The sequence below is a fragment of the Hypoxylon trugodes genome (genome assembly GCF_022578975.1).
Source record: "Hypoxylon trugodes strain CBS 135444 unplaced genomic scaffold F4822scaffold_5, whole genome shotgun sequence".
In the NCBI taxonomy this organism is placed as follows: domain Eukaryota; kingdom Fungi; phylum Ascomycota; class Sordariomycetes; order Xylariales; family Hypoxylaceae; genus Hypoxylon; species Hypoxylon trugodes.
Genome location: NW_026250020.1, coordinates 2,725,077 through 2,743,052, shown reverse-complemented (window position 1 = coordinate 2,743,052; position 17,976 = coordinate 2,725,077). Strand labels below are relative to the sequence as shown.

At 47.2% G+C, this 17,976-nt stretch overlaps 6 protein-coding genes across 6 annotated transcripts; 2 read left to right on the top strand and 4 right to left on the bottom strand.

Annotated features, from left to right (window-relative positions):
* Positions 1-265: 265 nt before the first annotated feature.
* On the bottom strand, positions 266-2,494 carry F4822DRAFT_429598 (PhoD-like phosphatase-domain-containing protein; the record flags this gene model as incomplete). Its single annotated transcript, XM_051461129.1, has 7 exons — positions 266-1,158; positions 1,212-1,340; positions 1,400-1,500; positions 1,554-1,710; positions 1,768-1,893; positions 1,962-1,998; positions 2,060-2,494. 7 exons carry the CDS (start codon positions 2,492-2,494, stop codon positions 266-268), a joined length of 1,878 nt encoding a protein of 625 aa, XP_051314758.1.
* A 2,011-nt stretch (positions 2,495-4,505) lies between these two features.
* F4822DRAFT_429597 (MFS general substrate transporter) lies at positions 4,506-6,530 on the top strand (the record flags this gene model as incomplete). The annotated part of the gene is made up of 7 exons (XM_051461128.1): positions 4,506-4,694; positions 4,756-4,817; positions 4,873-5,288; positions 5,342-5,738; positions 5,794-5,820; positions 5,876-6,155; positions 6,315-6,530. 7 exons carry the CDS (start codon positions 4,506-4,508, stop codon positions 6,528-6,530), a joined length of 1,587 nt encoding a protein of 528 aa, XP_051314757.1.
* Positions 6,531-8,819: 2,289 nt separating this feature from the next.
* On the bottom strand, positions 8,820-10,695 carry F4822DRAFT_265024 (NAD(P)-binding protein). Its single transcript, XM_051454624.1, has 6 exons — positions 10,684-10,695; positions 9,959-10,510; positions 9,693-9,892; positions 9,501-9,607; positions 9,359-9,403; positions 8,820-9,284 (listed from the first exon to the last, which is right to left on the bottom strand). Exons 2-6 carry the CDS (start codon positions 10,288-10,290, stop codon positions 9,093-9,095), a joined length of 876 nt encoding a protein of 291 aa, XP_051314756.1. The 5' UTR covers positions 10,291-10,510; positions 10,684-10,695; the 3' UTR covers positions 8,820-9,092.
* Positions 10,696-11,045: 350 nt separating this feature from the next.
* On the bottom strand, positions 11,046-12,892 carry F4822DRAFT_264833 (acyl-CoA N-acyltransferase). The gene has a single exon (XM_051454623.1). The coding sequence runs from the start codon at positions 12,745-12,747 to the stop codon at positions 11,188-11,190; it is 1,560 nt and encodes a 519-aa protein (XP_051314755.1). The 5' UTR covers positions 12,748-12,892; the 3' UTR covers positions 11,046-11,187.
* Positions 12,893-13,889: 997 nt separating this feature from the next.
* F4822DRAFT_404588 (argininosuccinate lyase) lies at positions 13,890-15,796 on the top strand (the record flags this gene model as incomplete). The annotated part of the gene is made up of 3 exons (XM_051458216.1): positions 13,890-14,075; positions 14,223-14,440; positions 14,494-15,796. Coding segments are annotated over exons 1-3 (1,397 nt in total), but the record flags the coding sequence as incomplete, so codon positions are not given.
* Positions 15,747-17,476, bottom strand: F4822DRAFT_264762 (uncharacterized protein). The gene is made up of 2 exons (XM_051454622.1): positions 17,007-17,476; positions 15,747-16,953 (listed from the first exon to the last, which is right to left on the bottom strand). The coding sequence occupies exons 1-2, from the start codon at positions 17,356-17,358 to the stop codon at positions 15,869-15,871; spliced, it is 1,437 nt and encodes a 478-aa protein (XP_051314753.1). The 5' UTR covers positions 17,359-17,476; the 3' UTR covers positions 15,747-15,868.
* Between the last annotated feature and the right edge of the window lie 500 nt (positions 17,477-17,976).

The following is a 17,976-nucleotide window of genomic DNA, read 5'->3' as shown; positions in this document are numbered from 1 at the left end:
TATTAACTCAGATAGAATACTAGGAAAGAATCATCACTTCAACTCAATGCTCATGGTTATGAACAATAAACATAAAATTCTCAGTCAAACGGTCATATAATGCATGGTAACACCAGAAATATGCAGGCCCAAGAAACCGTAAGACACATTGAAAGTATCGCGCGTATCATACGCGAAAATTTTGGATTAGAGTTATCATTATATACGTAGAATTATAAGTCATCATAAGCATACTTCGTACGCAATATTCTTTTTCTCATGGCCTTTAGACTCCAGTGTAAGTGAACCACGAACCAGTCTCCGTGTCATGTGTCAAATTGGAGAACGTGGGCTTGCCGCCCTTTAGACTACCTGCTTCCACGTTCCCAACAGCGGGGGAACCGTCTGTGCGGTGCAAGCTATTCTCACCGGCGATAACCGTAAAATTCGCTAGGGGAATCTCGTATCCGTTACGAACGGTAGTCGTCGGGATACCAAAGAAAGCAGCGTCTACTTTCTCATGGGTGATGTAAAGCTCGTAGTACCCACGGTAGTAAAGATCTTGCCATTGAAGCTCCGAGTTCGCAGCTGTCAACCACTCCGAAGCAGCCCTCGCAGCGTCGATGGTGATGTTCTGCCCAGCTGGGGATGGAGAGCTGACTGCAGACCCCGCAAATTCAACCCCTACAGATCCGGACCCGGTAGCCGGGTCGTAAGGGTGCTCATCGAGCCAGACGAGGTCAGATACCCAGGAGGCGTGCGAATCCCCGGCGAGGAAGACATTGTTTCCAATGTTGTTATCGTAAATGGTTTGGAACGTGCGGTTTCGGTTTGCTTGGTACCCATCCCATTGGTCATAATTGAATGGTAGATCCGCGCCTGAGCTTATGCTTTCGTTTATTCGACTAAACACGATTTGGTTGCCAATGACACGCCACGTAGCTCCTCGAGTGGAACTTTCACGTAGGGTTCGGTAAAACCAGGCTTCTTGACGCGGTCCCATGAGGGTGCGGCTGGCGTCGTTGTAGATCTCACCCAGGTACTCGGTATTCCAGTATAAATCAGTAATGCCTCGATCGTATTGACGAGTATCCAACATGACTAGATCAAACAAGTTGCCGAACTTAAAGTTGCGCCATATTCGTAGGTTATCGTCCATATCAACCTGTCTAATAGGCACTTTTCATCCTAATCAGTATAGAATACTCATCATCCCGGTTTTCTTGACTTACTCCACTCAAAATATGCGCGGACAGCATTCATCTTCCGTTGGTCAACTGCCACTCCACCATCCATTACGAAGGAATCCTCGGTATTGTTCAATTCAGAGGAACCATCGCGCCATGTGTTATCAGCAACCTCTGTATAATGGTATAATTAGCCCGTGACTACAATGCGTGTGTGGATGTGATCGGCGTACCGTGGTCATCCCAGACGGGAATCCAAGGGAAGTTTTGGTGGTTCGCAAGTAGGTCCAGATCAGTTCTGTAAGTAGCGATACGTTTTCGGTAATCATATAGACTACAGCCCCGTTAGACAAGTCACCGGCATTTAGGCTTTCATATATGACATACGTGAAAATCTGTCGGTCTGGGAGTGGGATTCGGTCGAAGGAATTACCCCAACCATATTCACCATTACCATATTCATATATGTAATCGCCGAGGTGGATCACATAATCGACGGAATCTTTTCTGACTGGGTTACCGTACGCATTGAAGAATCCAAACGCTACCCGTCCATGTTAATGGCGATGAACTTGACTGGGCTGATCGAATATGGACTCACGATAATTGCTGCAAGAGTATACAGCAAGTCTCACTGGCTCAGTCACTTCGTCATTCGCAGAAGGAATTGTCTTGGTACGGCCGACGGGAGAAGTATTATTCGAGTTACACACATTGAATTGATAGTCTAGAGACGTGATTAGTAGCATATCACCACGAAACTCATCTAGGACGTCTAATTGTGTTATTACTTACAATACGTGGTAGAAGGTTTCAAGTTCTTGGCTTCAACCTGTAACGAATAATTATTAACTCATAGCTCTAACTCGAGAATCGGGGAGCGCGCGCCTTACCTTAACAGTATAATCAATGTCAGAACTAGTATACGCAGTCCCAGAGTCTACAACATCTTCCAGCGAATCCGAGGTACCAATCTTCCAATCCACGCAAACGGGCGAGTCACTCTTCGCGACATACTGGTCAGTCGAATGGTCGTAGAGAGGAACATAACCCGACACCGTTACGTTGCTTTTGTTGTTATCACTAGACGGTGCTGCTCTCGTCCATAGGATGACGCTATTATCGTACGGGTCGCCGGAAGCGATACCGTGGGTGAAATTCAACTTGCTCGGATCCCAGGGTGCATTCGGGTAGGTCCTCTTGGCTACTTTGCTTATTGATACACCAAGTGATGCGTGGTGCCTCGAAGGAGAAAAGTAGTTCATGTTACCAGTGAAGGCCGCTGAGGCGGTACTGGCCAGGGCCAGATAGCTCAAGCTACGAACCATGATGAATTACCTGATGATGGGATGACCGTCGTTCCTCGCCCATTCACTTGAATGAAACAAGGAACACAACTATATTCAAGAGCTTCCATGGTATTATTTAAATACTTGCATATCAGGCTCCTTTCGTCAACGAGTTGACATCACTGGATGAGGATGTCGCAAGCATGCCGGCATTAAGAGGGGCAAGCTGAATGTAATCATCAAGATCATGATTGGACGCGGATCTGATGGATGAGCTCAATTTCCTAGTCAACGGCGCAGCCCGAGGCTCCAATGCATCGTAGGATTCAATTGTCCAATGAAAGAAACTGGAAAAACCATCCGACCAAGGTACGAAAATACGTAAGCATAGCTCTGAGAACAGGGCCATAATAGAGCCTCAGAAAACGTGAGTAAAATAGCGATGCTCATTGGACCGTTGCGTGTGAACTGCCAAACCTGGTCAACTTAGCTGCAGATGTATAATAATTCCACTTGGTCATCGAGCCAGCATTCTGCATAAGGCGAACACCTCCCGTTTATGTAGACCCAAAGATCTGGGATTTCTAGAAAAGTCCAAAACAATTCAAGTTATTGATAGTCAATACTTCAATTACTTGGGCAAGGGGGCACGAGATACGCCATGTTTCGGATCCGATGAAGATGTACTGTAAGACGGAAAGTTAGCAGTAGAAAAAAAGAGGAGAGAGCCCTGGAAGGTTTTTGGTTTTCTTTAGCTGCTTTGCGCCACCGACGCTTATTAAATCCCGATACAGGTGTTCCTTCCGTACAGTGTCGTTTCTCCACGCAATCGTGTAACTAAAACGGCCCCAAATTGGCCCGTGCTTTCTATTAGATTGGGGCTACTAAGTAATAGAATTAGCACATTAAATCCTGAATTGCTCTTCTCTTTTTTCCCCGACTTTTCCAAGGATCCTATCACTAAATTCTCTTGTTCATTACAACTCCAGCCTTTCCATTGCTACCTAACTTTATCGAGTTTGCAATGAAACATACACCAATTTTCAATTATCATCCTCCCCTGCTTATTAGAATGCAGGGTCAATGTCGCGCATCATTTAGTGCCATTTCCATCGCATTCAGATTGGTTGAGATAAACATGCATTCGATTCTTTCAGCTACCGAGCGTACCAGGTATCAATCGTGTACCCTGCGTCCCTAGCTGGAAGATAAGATGAATAAAAGAAAAGAAAAAAAAAGCATGAGGAAGAGGGGTCGAATCAACAAACCAGTTATGATAAGAGTACCTACACTACTATGCAACAGTAGAAGTACTCATGATTTACAAACTCCTACCGCTCATCTTACGGGACCTCGTGGATCAAGATACTTGCAAGCGTCAGATTCGTGGCGTGGGGTATTGAGAGACAAACCCCTGAACGAACCTATCAACGTTAGCCTTAGGTGGCACGAGGATTATCCTATTTAAAGGCTGCTAATGGATGTTAGCCCAGGATGGTGAAGAACGCCTCATGCGCATGGTGTATGCTATAGGTAAACTTCTTACAAGCTATTCCACGTTTTACGACGCTAAACACCGCCCTTGAGGCAAATCTCTTCCCTACTTACACTAAGTACAGTTAAGTACCTACCTAGTCGGGGAAATCCCCAGTCTTATCTCGTGGGAAACCCGTGGGAAAGCCCCGAGACCTTTCGTCGGTTAGATTGACCGAGTATACCCTTGATTCACCAATGAATCCATGATACCCATTAACATACCCATTACCCATTACGTAGCTTGGTCATTTGGGCTTGGCAGAACTCTCTTTGTAGGTACATAGTAAACTTCAAATCTTCTCGCGGAATTTGATTTTCATCTTAGATTTCCCGTTCTCGAGTTTGCTCCAGACATTCTTTGTTTGCTCTAGACCTATTATATACTTCCTAAGATATCTTACATCCTAAGAAGCATAACCGTTTCTATGCGTTGATCTCAACAATATTTTAGCTACCTTCCTTGTTTTCACACCAAGTATTATTTTCGACCTACTTTTTACCAATTAAAAGCGCAATGGCGCTTGACGAGAATAAGGCGGTAGAAGAAAAGGCGATGGGACGAGAAGATCCGGGTCTTTTCGAAAGAGATGTCGGCGCCGCCGATGATGTTCGGGCGAGCGAATCGGTGGGCGACGCCGAAGAAGTCCTAGCGCTTCAGGACTTGGATCCCGCACTCAACGCGAAAATGCATTTAGTCAACAACGTGAGAATGAACCCATGAGTGAATGTGACAATCCACCCCAATAATATTAACATATATTCAGGCAATTGACGAGATTGGTTGGACTAATTATCACTGGAAATTGTTTGTATTAAATGGTTTTGGGTAAGAATTAATTCAGCGCCGAATGAAGCTCGTGACCACTCACGCGACCTTATAGTTACGCCGTCGACTCCCTAGTTCTCTTATTGCAGAGTAACATTGCAGGTCCCGCCTTCAAGGAATTCGGTGAAGTCGGCTATGACAATGCCCAGACGATTGCTACGTACGTCGGTATGCTCATCGGAGCACTTTTCTGGGGGTTGAGCGCCGATATCATAGGTCGCCGTTGGGCGTTCAACATCTCCCTATTTATCTCCTCCGTTGCGACTGTTGTCTCAGGCGCGGCCCCTAACTGGGCATCTCTGGGTTTCTTCACGGCTATGGTTGGATTTGGCGCTGGTGGTAACCTGATCTTAGACACCACTGTCTTTCTCGAATACCTCCCAAGCAACAAGCAGTGGGCATTGACCTTCTTAGCCTGTTGGTGGGGCATCGGTCAGGCCGTCACGGGTTTTATCTGCTGGGGTTTCTTAGGTGAGTCGAATAATTCTTCGAAATTGCGCCTCGAGATTTTAATGTGAATATAGTTCCGGCCCAGTGGAATTGTGCATCCGCCGACAACTGCCCTAGAGAGTCTAACCAGGGGTGGCGATATGTCATGTACACCTCCGGCGCTCTCGTTTTCGCCATGTCCATTGCGCGTATCACTGTTGTCCGGCTACAAGAGACACCGAAGTACCGTCTAGGAACCGGAGAGGACGCCGAATTAGTCGAGACGCTTCATTCCATCGCTAAGAGATATAACCGCCCTTGCACACTCACAGTCGATAAGCTCGAGTCATGTGGAATAGTAAGAACTGCGCACAGCGAGAATCGCTTTTCGTTTCGCGAAAGCTTCATTCATTTCTCTGGACTATTCGCTACGAGGAAGATCGGCATCTCCACGGTACTTATTTGGCTCTCGTGGACGTTGATTGGACTAGCGTATGTTTGAATCCGAGACTCAGTATTTGGTCAATAAGCTAACTCATGATTCTAGTTATCCTCTTTTCTACGTTTTCCTCAAGTATGTTTCAATGTCCCTTATTACCTACATCCTCACATTTCTAACTTTGTTATAGTGCATATCTTGCCAGCCGGGGAGCTTACGACGGCGTTGGTACTTTCGACACATGGCGCAACTATACACTTACGAATATTTCCGGCATCTTTGGACCAGTTCTAGCTGCGTGGATGTGCAACATTCCCATACTCGGCCGACGATATACTATGGCTATAGGTGCATTAATAACTATGGCCTTCTTCTTCGCTTACACGGCCGTCTCGACTGCTTCACAAAACGTCGGGTTTAGTTGTGCTATTGCATTCTGTATCAATATTTACTATGGAACATTATACGCAGTAAGTACTAATCCTTCTACCAATCACTAAAACATGCCTCCCTTTGTCTTTCTTAACCCCTGTTCTAGTGGCAGAGGAAATACGCCATTAAGATAGGCTACACTACACTAAATTACTAATGCCCTATCGAATAATGGTCACTAACCCGCCCTGTTATAGTATACCCCTGAAGTACTACCAAGTGCTCATCGCGCCACTGGCAATGGTATTGCTGTTGGTTGCAATCGGATCATGGGTATCATTTCGGCTGTCGTCGCTTCTAGCGCCAACACCGCAACCGTCGCTCCGATTTACATCTGCGCGGCGCTCTTCCTCGGTATGGCCGCTATCAGCGCTATCTTCCCTTTCGAGCCATACGGAAGACGCAGTTCGTAAATCCCCTATCATAATTGATACGGCGACGTAGAGTCCAGCGCGGGGGCGCTTTGACCTCTTAGTTCTCCCTTACTGTTTAGTTGGAATTGGGACTCTAGATCCAGGGGTTCTCGGATCCACGAACTACACTAAACATCGCGTGGTGGGGATGTCTAGGATTGGTTATAGATAACTTTCGGACTGGAGCTACCAGGTACTATGAAATATTAGTACCAACCACTAATCCCCAAACAAGTTGGTGGTTCTCAAGGCAAGCCTGATCTGAATTGAAGCTTAGAAGCCGCGGTTAGTAGTACATAGCATATCTAAGTACTATTACTACCGCAAATGTTGTATGATACCCAGCGTTGAATCGAACGATATTAATCGGACACGATATAATACTTCATATATCACAATTACGGCCCCCATGTTTCCCATCCCTTGCGTTCTTAAATGCTACAGTTGAGTACGCTTTCTCGTTCTTCAACACAGCCTAACGGTAAAACGTAGCATCATCGGGTGGCTAGTCCTTGGGGGCAACCTCTTCCGCGACTGCCAATATACTGTTGCTAACATTGCAGCATCGCTCCTTTCCAAATCTCATTAAGATGTGTTATGGCAATACCTGCCTGCGCCTTCCCTCTAGGCATATTTCTGATAGTCCTTACCCGTCGAAGGATAGACTTTGAGCGTAAGTGGTTCGATGCTAAACTTTCATTGCTTCTGTAGAAATGGGAAGTCGCACTGACCACTTGAAGCCTGACGATCAAATAAACATACCATAAATGAAATTGAATGGAGTGTCTAGAGTCTGGAATAGGCTCGGAGCACTTGCGGCCGATTCAATCCACACAGGTTTGCGAATAGCTTCTGTGGACTAAAAGAAGCAGGTGCTCATCGATGTGGACGTACATGTCTATATGTCTCCTCTTGCGGCAGTATTCGTCCCATAGTGGTTTCCCTGAACCATCAATGATTGACTCATCGACTGCCATATGTATGGGAGGCAAGTGCGTATGCGCCTGATGACTCTAACTTTGATCGTAGATGAAGCTAGGACGCGACTTCTTGGAGCACACCCAATAGATCTCCTGCCTAGGTAGGCATCGGAAAGCACGGTTTGCTCTCAGACTTCACCTATTTTGTGGTATCCGTTAGGTAGTAAATCTTTCACGCATCATTTTCAACCAGTCAAACTAGGCGGGCTACATTTCTCACTCTATCTAGACCAACATTGAATTGACTCACTACGTTACTCGCCCAAACCAACCATCATTTCCAATTAAGCTTTGTATTACTTATCATACATATCTATTCTCTTACAATGGACAAAGAGCTCACCGATCACCGATGCATTGCCTGCAACAGCAAGTATGACGTGGTTCGATGCGTGTCTTGCCAAGTAGTCTGGTACTGCACTTCCACAAACCACTCTAGTCATAAGAACCAGCACAAAGAGATATGCCACGAAATTGAGGAATACCGTGAAAGGTTATTGGAGAAGAAGGGAACCCCTAGCGTGGACTAAGGAGGCCTTATACTACTTCGACAAATTCAGAATCTAACTGGAGGAGATGTTCGTGTTTCTCAGCCCATAAGTGACGATAAAGAATACTTTCAACGGCAATATAAACTGATCGATCTCCTCCTTGGAATCAAGACCACTGACGCCCTTCAAGATGCTTTGAAGCATCTCAACATCATGCTCTTGGTGTGCCCCGACGATGAAGTGACCCTTCGTTGCAGAATCTCGGCCGTTATGTTGCGTCTTGGTCAAGAGCAAGAATATTATAACTTCTTGAAAAAGGTGGCACCATGGCCTTTAAAGGGTTGGGTTTTCGGAAGAGTCAGATATCTTCAAGCCATGCGACATTTTCGTCAATGATTCCCTCCCGTTTGGTTTACTTGTTGCCATCACTCTTCTAAAAGTCAAACTTCTCCTGAATCTTGCGGGTCTTGGGAATATTTTCGGCTGGGTCCGGCACGTCATAGACCACAACAAACTCAATTCCGCGATAATTAAGCGACCTGACATGATTAACCATTCTGACCAAACCGCATGTTTTCAGGACATGAAATCTCAGGTTCAAAAACTCTACGATTGTATCAACACATACAATAGATTTTTCTGGCCAGCCTTGGTTACCCCTGGCGACAATCTCACCGCAAGACCCGAGCCCAAGTCCCCCGCAAGCGGCAGCCGGACAGAAATGCGGATCATGTTACAATACTTTCATGCATCCTAGGCCGAGATGCCAGGTGCAATTAGTGTGATCAAGAAGTTGGCGGAGGGAGAGTTCAAAGATTGTGGCATGGTGCTGGAGGACTTCCGTTATTAATGGAGCATTCGCAGAGTCCTTTCACAATATACTGCCTGCAAAGATCTAGTTCCTGTTTAGAGCCTGTCCTAATGCTCATCGACTATTTACAGAACACAGATCCCAGATAATCCTAAGATAGCTGAGAATAAACGCGTCTTTTCTGTCATTCTTGAAAACCTATGCCCTTAACGTGAGATCGTCTATAAGCTTAACAATAACCGAGCAGGGAGCCTTACTAGGTACATATGGGCGCTCATCCTCATTTCTCCCTTTCATCAAATTCAAATTTGCTGCTCTCCCTCAACCACATCTCAAAATTCTGTAGGCGCGGCTCCTCTTTACGCAATGCCGCAATATCAACACCATACCCATCCGTCTCAAACCAGCGGAACATAGCACCAACGTTGCGTGCAACGAGTCCGCGTACAGCCCAACCGACAATGGTCCAAGCCTCTGCGATAACAAGTTAGCGATTCCCCAAACCCCCAGACTGTCAATCTAACAAAAACGAAAAAGGGTACATACGCGGCAACTCGGTCCCACCCGAGACACGGCGGTACACTTCCTGCGCTTCCGCCAAAGTCAATTCATCGCCCGCGAGCCCAATCGCACGGTTGCGATACTTAGGATTCGGATTCGTGGGAAGGGAGTCTAGAAGCGCTTTTGCGCCGAAGAGTCCGATGTCCCGCACGCTGACGACTTGAAGTTTGCGGTTGGCGGAGAGGGTGTTCCATAGGCTGGCGAAGACTTTGCCGAAGGTGCCGCCGGGGTTTACTGTGATATGGTTAGTTGGTGAGACATGTTATATATATATGGAGTAGGTAACGGGTGGAAGTGAGACAGAGATAGTGAGATGCACCCGCCGTCAAACATGCGAATACCCTCACAACCCCCCCACATAAAAACTCACAATTATCCATAAAAGCCACCGGCCTAAGTACCGTATACGTAACCCGTCCCCGCGACTCCTCCACCGCCTTCCTCAAATGTAACTCTACATTATGCTTCTCAGTAAAATGCGGGATATCCGTCGGCGTATCCCAAGATTTCGGTTCACCACCACGATCGACACTCGAAAACACGAAATGGATCTTCCTGTCATTCCCTTCGTCGTCTTTCCATTGCTGCGTTGCAGCTGCGGTGAAATCGATTAAAGCAGTCGCCTGGGGCTCCTCGTCTGGTGGCGTGGTGTAGCTGAACACGGCGTCGATGTGGGGGTGTGCGCCGAAGATGGGGCCTGGGTCTCGGGTATCGCCTTCCACGACGGTCAGGTCTAGAGCTGGGTATTTGGAGGGTAGAGCTTGGGCTTTGGGTGATGAAGCTGAGCGGGTTAAGGCTAGGATTTTGATTTTGGGGGTGGTTTTAGAGGTGGAGGAGAGCTGGTGAGAGAGTTCCGACAGCACGTAACCCCCTTGTTGGCCTGTCGCGCCGACGACTAGGATCGTGTAGGTAGACATTCTGGCGCTATTTTCTCGATTGAAGAGCCTTGTAAACGCTGTGTAATATGCGGTGCTGTATGTATATTGCGATCGGTAGGTGCAGTTAATTAAATTAAAGGTCGAAAAGATATCTCTGGATTGCAGAAAGCCTCCTGCAGAGTCGGGTACTAATAAGGTTCCCGGGTCGTTTTGTATGAATGCTGCTACCCGAAGTTCCTGTCCGACGTGAGCCTCGAAACTGATTTTCCAGAGTTAGTAATGTGAATATGCACCCGTCCGCATTGCAGGTGATGGTGGCTATTTCTAAATGTAAATACAATCCCCCGGTTCATATTAAATTGAACCTGCTCATGTCTTTGTAATACTTAATTCAGAAGGTCGGCTGAGACACAATGGAATCGTCTACGTAACCAGGTAATCCACTCCTACTTGTTGGTTATGAATGTGGTGTTGACGCCACCGATCATTAGCTTGCTCTCGGTCCCGAGCGGCGGTAGGCGAAACAACCGATACTCACTTGACACAGCGGCCATTAGCGAATCCGATGGGCGAATAGGCGACACAAAGTCACAAGGTGCAGCTCGTAGGTTTGCTATTAATTATAAATGTTCAATTGCCTTTAAAAAGTAGGCTCAAATCGTTAACTTTTGGATAAATGCTTCATACCTTTCGTGTATCATTAACTGCGAATATATCTGTATGTGTTTCGTGTAAATCCGACTCTAGTCCTCATATCGTAAGATTTTACCGAAATCAATCGAAACCAAGTCTAGACCTTCGCTATCCCCTAATGCATATGCATCAGCGCCCCTCGTGTAAGAATGGGCGCCGCTCGCTCGTATTTTCCAGGTATAATGATTGCGCCACGGGATGCAGGTGAAATGAAGTCGGCGTTATAAACCGATTTCTCCGTTCTCACATGGCCGGTCCGTCCCATGCATCCCTTCTCAAATGGCAAAGCCATGCTCGCTTGTGCGGGAAGGATATTTCCCGTTCTTTCGAGAAACCTGCAGTTTGGAGATGATGGATGAATCTATAAATAGACATTAATACCAACCGAAGAATTGGATGTCGTGATTTAACCCACTTCGTGTTATCTACTCTAGGTTCAAGGTAGATATTCATCGTCCGATAGTCCGCCTGCCAGCACCATTGGATCAGGCTCGAAAGCCATTGCTGTACCTTACCCCGAGCCCATTCCTCCCCGATCAACACGTGGACGCCTCTATCAAAATCTTGCGCGTCGTTTCCCATGTATCGCCCGAGGGTATCTTCTTTTACCCAATAGATTTCGAAATACCCAAAAGGAACGCCATCCCACATTGCGATAGCTGGAAATGAGTGGCGAGACTGAAGGGCATTTGAGAGGAAGTTAGGCTGATATCCACCCCAGAAAGCCGACACCCTCGGGTTGGCCAGCCACATCTGAAGGAGTGAGCAATCGGATAATGTGTTCAAGTGGGTACTCTCCCTCTCGTTTGGTCCGACAGGCGAAGTACAGGGAACCGGTTTTGGCGAGAGGGATGCAACACGGAATGAAAGATACTTTCCAACGCTAGGTACAAATCGCGTGTAGAAGACTTCGCCCATGTGTGGGGGCTTTTGGCGCAGCGGATGCCGGACGTTGTTCGTTATAATGTACTGCAATGGCGCTGGCGGGTAGTAGGTCGGCAAGTGGGAGGATGAATAATATGGTCCGATAGGGGAGCCAGGCGTCTCGGGCGTCAAGTGGTTGGAGAGTGATGCTAAATGGCTTGAGTCGCTTCTAACTGGAGAAGTAGGGCGACTATTGTTGGGGGATCCGGGATACGAAGAGTTGTGCTTCACCGGCTGTAGGGTGAAAAGGAATAGGCCGCAGTGTATTTGCCAGAACATGCGTCGGGTAACAAACATGCGATCCCACCCGCGATTGTTCTCGCTAGAGCTTTCTCCGACAGCTGAATCTAAGCTCGTTATTAAGCCCATCCTCTCGAGCTTTGGTATCATATTCCGCGTGCGCAAGACTCCATCGCGCTTAATTCTAATGCGCCAGTCGCCTCTCGGTTTCGCATCCGGAGGGGCATATTTCGACTGTTCGGTTTCCACGTACGGCGACGGTTCGGGTTGTTGAAAGTACCAGTAAAGTGAAACCCAAAGCATCATAGCTATTTGTCGCGACTGGCTGGCATGCGGCTTGTACTCGCTACTTGAGGGATTCGAGATAGACGATATGAAGATAGTGTCATTTTGCAATGTTGGCTTGCTGTATTTATGAATATGGCTCTTTCTAGAGCGCGACTCATTCGCATCATCTTCGAGAGTAAGATTGTGTAGGTGGTCTTCCGGGTTATCTTCGCTGTGTAGTACAACTGTCCAGCCTGCGGGGAAAGGCGCTTGGTGGTTATTCAGCTCGTTGGATTTGAAGAATAGGCCAGAGAAAACAGGCTGAACCGTGAAGCTCTGGCCGTCTGGCAGATAGACAATGGATGGCGCCATTTGTTTAATAGTCCGGAGTAAGGCTGGCTAGGAATGAGGTATAGAGATCTAAGGTAGGGGAAGATTTAAGAGGGTAAAAGATAAGAGCTAAATATGTATTATAGGTATCATGTCGAGAATGATTTCACCGATAAAGCTTAAATAGGTAGGTACTAAATACTTATGTTTGCGACAGCATACTCATATGATAGACTGATCTAGAGGGCAAAAAGAATTATAATATCATGTGGTATAAGTTTGGACTTGGCGAGGAAGAATGAAGAAATAAAATCACTATCGCGATCGATAGTATGTCATTGGCAAGTCAATGTGGGACGACTTGTCCCATACAGATTGACTATAATCAGCGAAAGCAAACGGCGACTCCGTTTCGTTTCGTCTTGTTTCGCTCCAACATTTTCGTAACGTCATACCATACGACCGGCGCGTGGGAGCGGAGGACTGATGGTGGGGTTGCGGTTACGGAGCTTCCTTGTCAAAAATGTTTACTCCTGTCATGCGATAGGGGAAAATCAGGGGACAGTGGTGTCAGTCTAGGGCTGTTGATCTAGAATCCTTGGACTTCCCCGGATTCTGGTAAGCCTTGCCAAAGCCCTATGTTGTCATCAGGGCGACTCTAGCTGAGATGTACCCGTGTACTAACAGCCTAGAGCAAAAGTGGCGTTTTCCTTACTTATCCAATGAGCAAACATTCGTTTTTAAGCAAGATGAATCATCTCGTAGTAGGTTCCCGAATGTTGAAAGACAGCTGGAACAAATGGGTTCCAGCCAACATGCGACTAAAATACGCTAGTAATCTAGCTGTCTGAAAACACATTATGACCGGTATGATGTATCGGGATTTTGAAGTAGTCTACGGCGGAATTCTCCAATGTCTTTTCGAATGTGTATCCACTCTCTTTTGGAACAATTAAAAAATGGTCAGTTCGACGATTTAAAAAAAATTGGTGTTAAACTTAGAGGGAATAAGGTGAGGGAGAAACCGGAGCAAGAGTTTTTAGCCTGTAAAGTCCCCTTAGGTAATAAGGCTTAAATCTTATAATGCTGTTTTATCCCTTAAATGGGCGGGGATATGCATATAATAAGTAGGTGTTAAAATACCTAGGTATGCACCAATTGATGTGCAGGCGAATCAATTTTCTTATTATTATTGTGATAAGCAATCTCAACTTCGAGACAATCTTCTGATGAGTCACGCAACAACTTCATAAACAATTGTGACTTCGTCAGTATTTTGGAACTTTAATTCATCCGAAAGAGAGCGACACAAAATATGGCGTCGAACACCAAACCTGGCGAGAATATGCTATGGGGAGGCCGCTTCACCGGTATGTGCTACAAAATATTTTCTCCCAACGTAACACAAGATTTCAACTTCCACAAGATTTGAATGTTCATGAGATACCATGGCGACAGTAACTCATTACTTGTGTAATATGAGGCTATTTTTAACTAAACATACTAACTCGTCTTAGGTGGCCTCGACCCTCTCATGGTGGCCTACAACGAGAGTATCCACTTTGATAAGGCGTTGTACAAGCAAGATATCCTGGGCAGCATCGCTTTCGCCCGCGCCAACACGAAGGGCGGCATTCTCACAGCGGACGAATTCGCTAAGATCGAAGAGGGTCTTCAGGCCGTGATGAAGGAATGGGAAAATGGCACATTCGTCATCGTGCCTGGTGTGGATGAGGTGAGTCCTTCCCCCGCTACCCCGCCAAGATAAGTACTAATGGTATACCCCAGGACATCCACACCGCCAACGAGCGCCGACTAGGCGAGATCATTGGCAAGGAAGTTGCAGGCAAGTTGCACACAGGCCGCAGCCGCAACGAGCAAGTAGCCTGCGACATGCGCATGTGGCTCCGTGACGAGCTGCGCAAAATCGACGCACACCTCGTGACCTTTCTACGCGTCGCCGCTGAACGCGCCGAGCGCGAGGTCGACCACGTCATGCCCGGCTACACGCACCTGCAGCGCGCCCAGCCCATCCGCTGGAGCCACTGGGTCATGTCGTATTCCCTAGCCTTCGCGGCTGACCTCGAACGTCTGCGTGAGGTTATCCGTCGAGTTAATAAGAGCCCCCTTGGATGTGGTGCGCTAGCGGGCAATCCGTTTAATATCGATCGTTATATGATGGCGAAAGAACTCGGTTTCGAGGGCTTGTTGTGGAATTCCATGGGTGGTGTTGCGGATCGTGATTTTGTGGCCGAGGCGCTGCAGTGGGCGTCCATGCTCATGCAGCATGTCTCGCGATGGTCTGAGGATTTGATTATTTACTCGACGGCTGAGTTTGGTTTTGTTCGTCTTGCGGACGCTTACTCGACTGGAAGTTCTTTGATGCCGCAGAAGAAGAACCCGGATAGCTTGGAGTTGTTGAGGGGTAAGAGTGGACGTGTGTTTGGACAGATGGCTGGGTTCATGACGACGCTGAAGGGTCTACCTAGTACTTACAACAAGGATTTGCAGGAGAGTTGGGAGGCTATGTTGGACACAGTCAAGACGGTGAGCGACAGCATACAGATCGCGACCGGTGTGTTGGCGACGCTGGATATCAAGCCTGAGAAGATGAAGTCCGCGCTTGACCCCTTTATGCTTGCCACCGATATCGCTGATTACCTGGTCCGAAAGGGGGTGCCATTCCGTGAGACGCACCATATTTCAGGCCGTGTAGTAGCCCTGTCCGAGAGTACTGACACACCGATGAACGAGCTCACGTATGAGCAGTTGAAGTCAGTCGACGCCCGTTTCGAGCAGGATATTGCTGAGTATTTCGACTACGAGCGAAGCGTTGAGATGCGCTCTGCTAAGGGTGGTACTAGCAAGGAGAGTGTGCTGGAGCAGATCAAGGTTCTTAAGGAGGTACTTGATGCCTAATTTTGCGACATGATTTTGCCAACTGGGCGTTCTATATACAATTGGCGAGTATAGAATATGATGAGTCTTGTTCAATGGTAATTAGCTTGACGGATGACTAGGGGAAAAATTACTCAGGCATAGACAAAAAAAAAAAAAGTTCTCATCACAGGACCATCATTAGCAATTACCATACACAATGTGTTAGATTGACCATACTGATGCTATTCGTAAATTCTATCTGTCTACGTGTATTATGCGGGTATCATGACTCGTTATTTTTCTCTGGCTTATGCCTAGAATTCTCCTTACGATCCCTATTCTCGCGCTCATTATCACCACCTCCATTCCGTTTCTCCTCTTCGTGTTCGAGAACTTCCTTAACTCCCTCGCCGCCGAGATCCTTGGTTTCATCCCAATCGACATCGTATTCTTCGGCTACAGTCCGAATCTCCCTTCTTAATGCATTTGCATCGTGCACTAAGGTCTCCCATTTCTGCGGTTCGAAACCCCTCTCCTGGTAAAGGATGTTCTGGCGCCGCGAAACAGTGATCTTGAGCGCAGCTTGGTAACTTAGGTCCCGACTGATGAAAAGAAACCATAGATAACCACCCATGATAGTGGTAAGACCCGCGAGATAAGTAATAGGCTCCATGAGATCCCAACCAAGGTCAGTGTGGAAGGTAAGGAAATAAACCGCGCCCCACCACCCCGATAGAACCACAAAACCAGCCTTGGCGATGCGATGCGCGCCCCGATGAGCTAGCATATCGCACTCATACTTGATTTTCGAGAGCTCATCAATCTTATGAGACATACGCCGTAACCGAACACGCATATAATGCGTGCGGTCATTAAAACTAGGTACGCCGACGCGCATCTCAGTATTATGTCCCGTAATCTCGATCGCGAATTCGCGACCACGCGCAGCATCGCGGATGAAATCACCGATCTCAGTGCTACTACTCCATCGTACCCAGTCCTTGTGTTCGGGAGGTGTATCAGCGCCCTCGCGGCCTAATCCCGAGTACGACGCGATGTTGGGTTTGTCCCGCTTTGCTCCTGTTTCTTGCCCCGACTCGTCCTTTTCCGAACCTTCGGCTAGGAAGTACACGCTGGGCATCTTCTCCCGGTCATCGCTGTCTCGGATCGGTGGTAGCTCGGCTTGGATTAGTCGTTCGAGGTAGGAGAGTGGTTGTTGGGGGTGGACGAGGAGAGCAAGGGGTTGGATGTCCTCGTTCTGTGCGAGGGAACGGAATTCGCCTTTGTTGCCTTGCTCATCGTGTGTCGCATCGACGGGTAGGGGGATAATTAGTTTTAGGAGGCGGGTCGGTGTTGTTAGAAGTTTACCTAGTTGATTGTTAGCAACCCCCGGTGGGTAATTTGAGGACGATTGGATATACCCTTTGTCATGGCTTTGTTCATTTCACGTCTCGAGTCGTTGACTGGAGGCTCATCGGCGCCCTCCCTCTGCCAGGGGCGTTTGATCTGTTGTTTTGTAGCATCTTCGATTCCGGCCCGGACCTCTTTCTCGTGTGCGGCTTGGTCTCTCTGGTTGGTTTCTCTCGCCGTCTCGTCACTAAGGTCTACCTTTCTCAAGGGATGTGTTGTCGCAAAATATCGGAAAGGGGTGTTTGGGTCCGGGTTTACTCTTCGGGTCAGGGGCCAAGTATTGGAACTAGCAAGACGACGACCAGAAAACCGCCGTATGCTCGAGGCTGTCAACTGCGAATACGCCCTGAACGCATAGCTCATCGCTGCTTTATTTCCTACGTTGTACGCCAATTAGGCATTTGTTGCTACTATAGCTGTTATGAATATATGTAAATAAGAATTACTTACATCGTAACTTGCACAGCTCTAAAAAGCTGCCGGACTAAAAGCTCTAAGGAAGAAGTTGACGTATAAGATGTATAATTCCACTATTTTGAACTTGCTTTCTCTCATGACGTCACCTTGTGTTGTTCGCCTTGTTAAATCGAAGAGCTGTAGGTATCACACGTGACTCCATTTCCTGCTTTCCTTCCGTTATGTAATCGTACGGCTTATATAAGCGGCGGGTCGAAGATTATACAGACTTATGCATATTCCTCCTCGCGACTCATATTCTGTCTACCTAAATGTTGTTGGTTTCAATTCATTTTCAAACGTCGCCCAGAATCAATCCCTCACTGTATCCTGCCTTTTCTCGGATTTTAAGCTGAAGCGTAATTAAATATTACGCAGTCATCAGGGCGTCTTACCATCAGATAACTTATTTCTTACTCTTCTTGTGAAGCGTAGGACTTTTCGTTTCATTTTGCGCACGTCGAGGACCTGTCATGGCTTTATGCGATCGACCAACGACAACAAATGTCCATCAAGTTAGGTAGT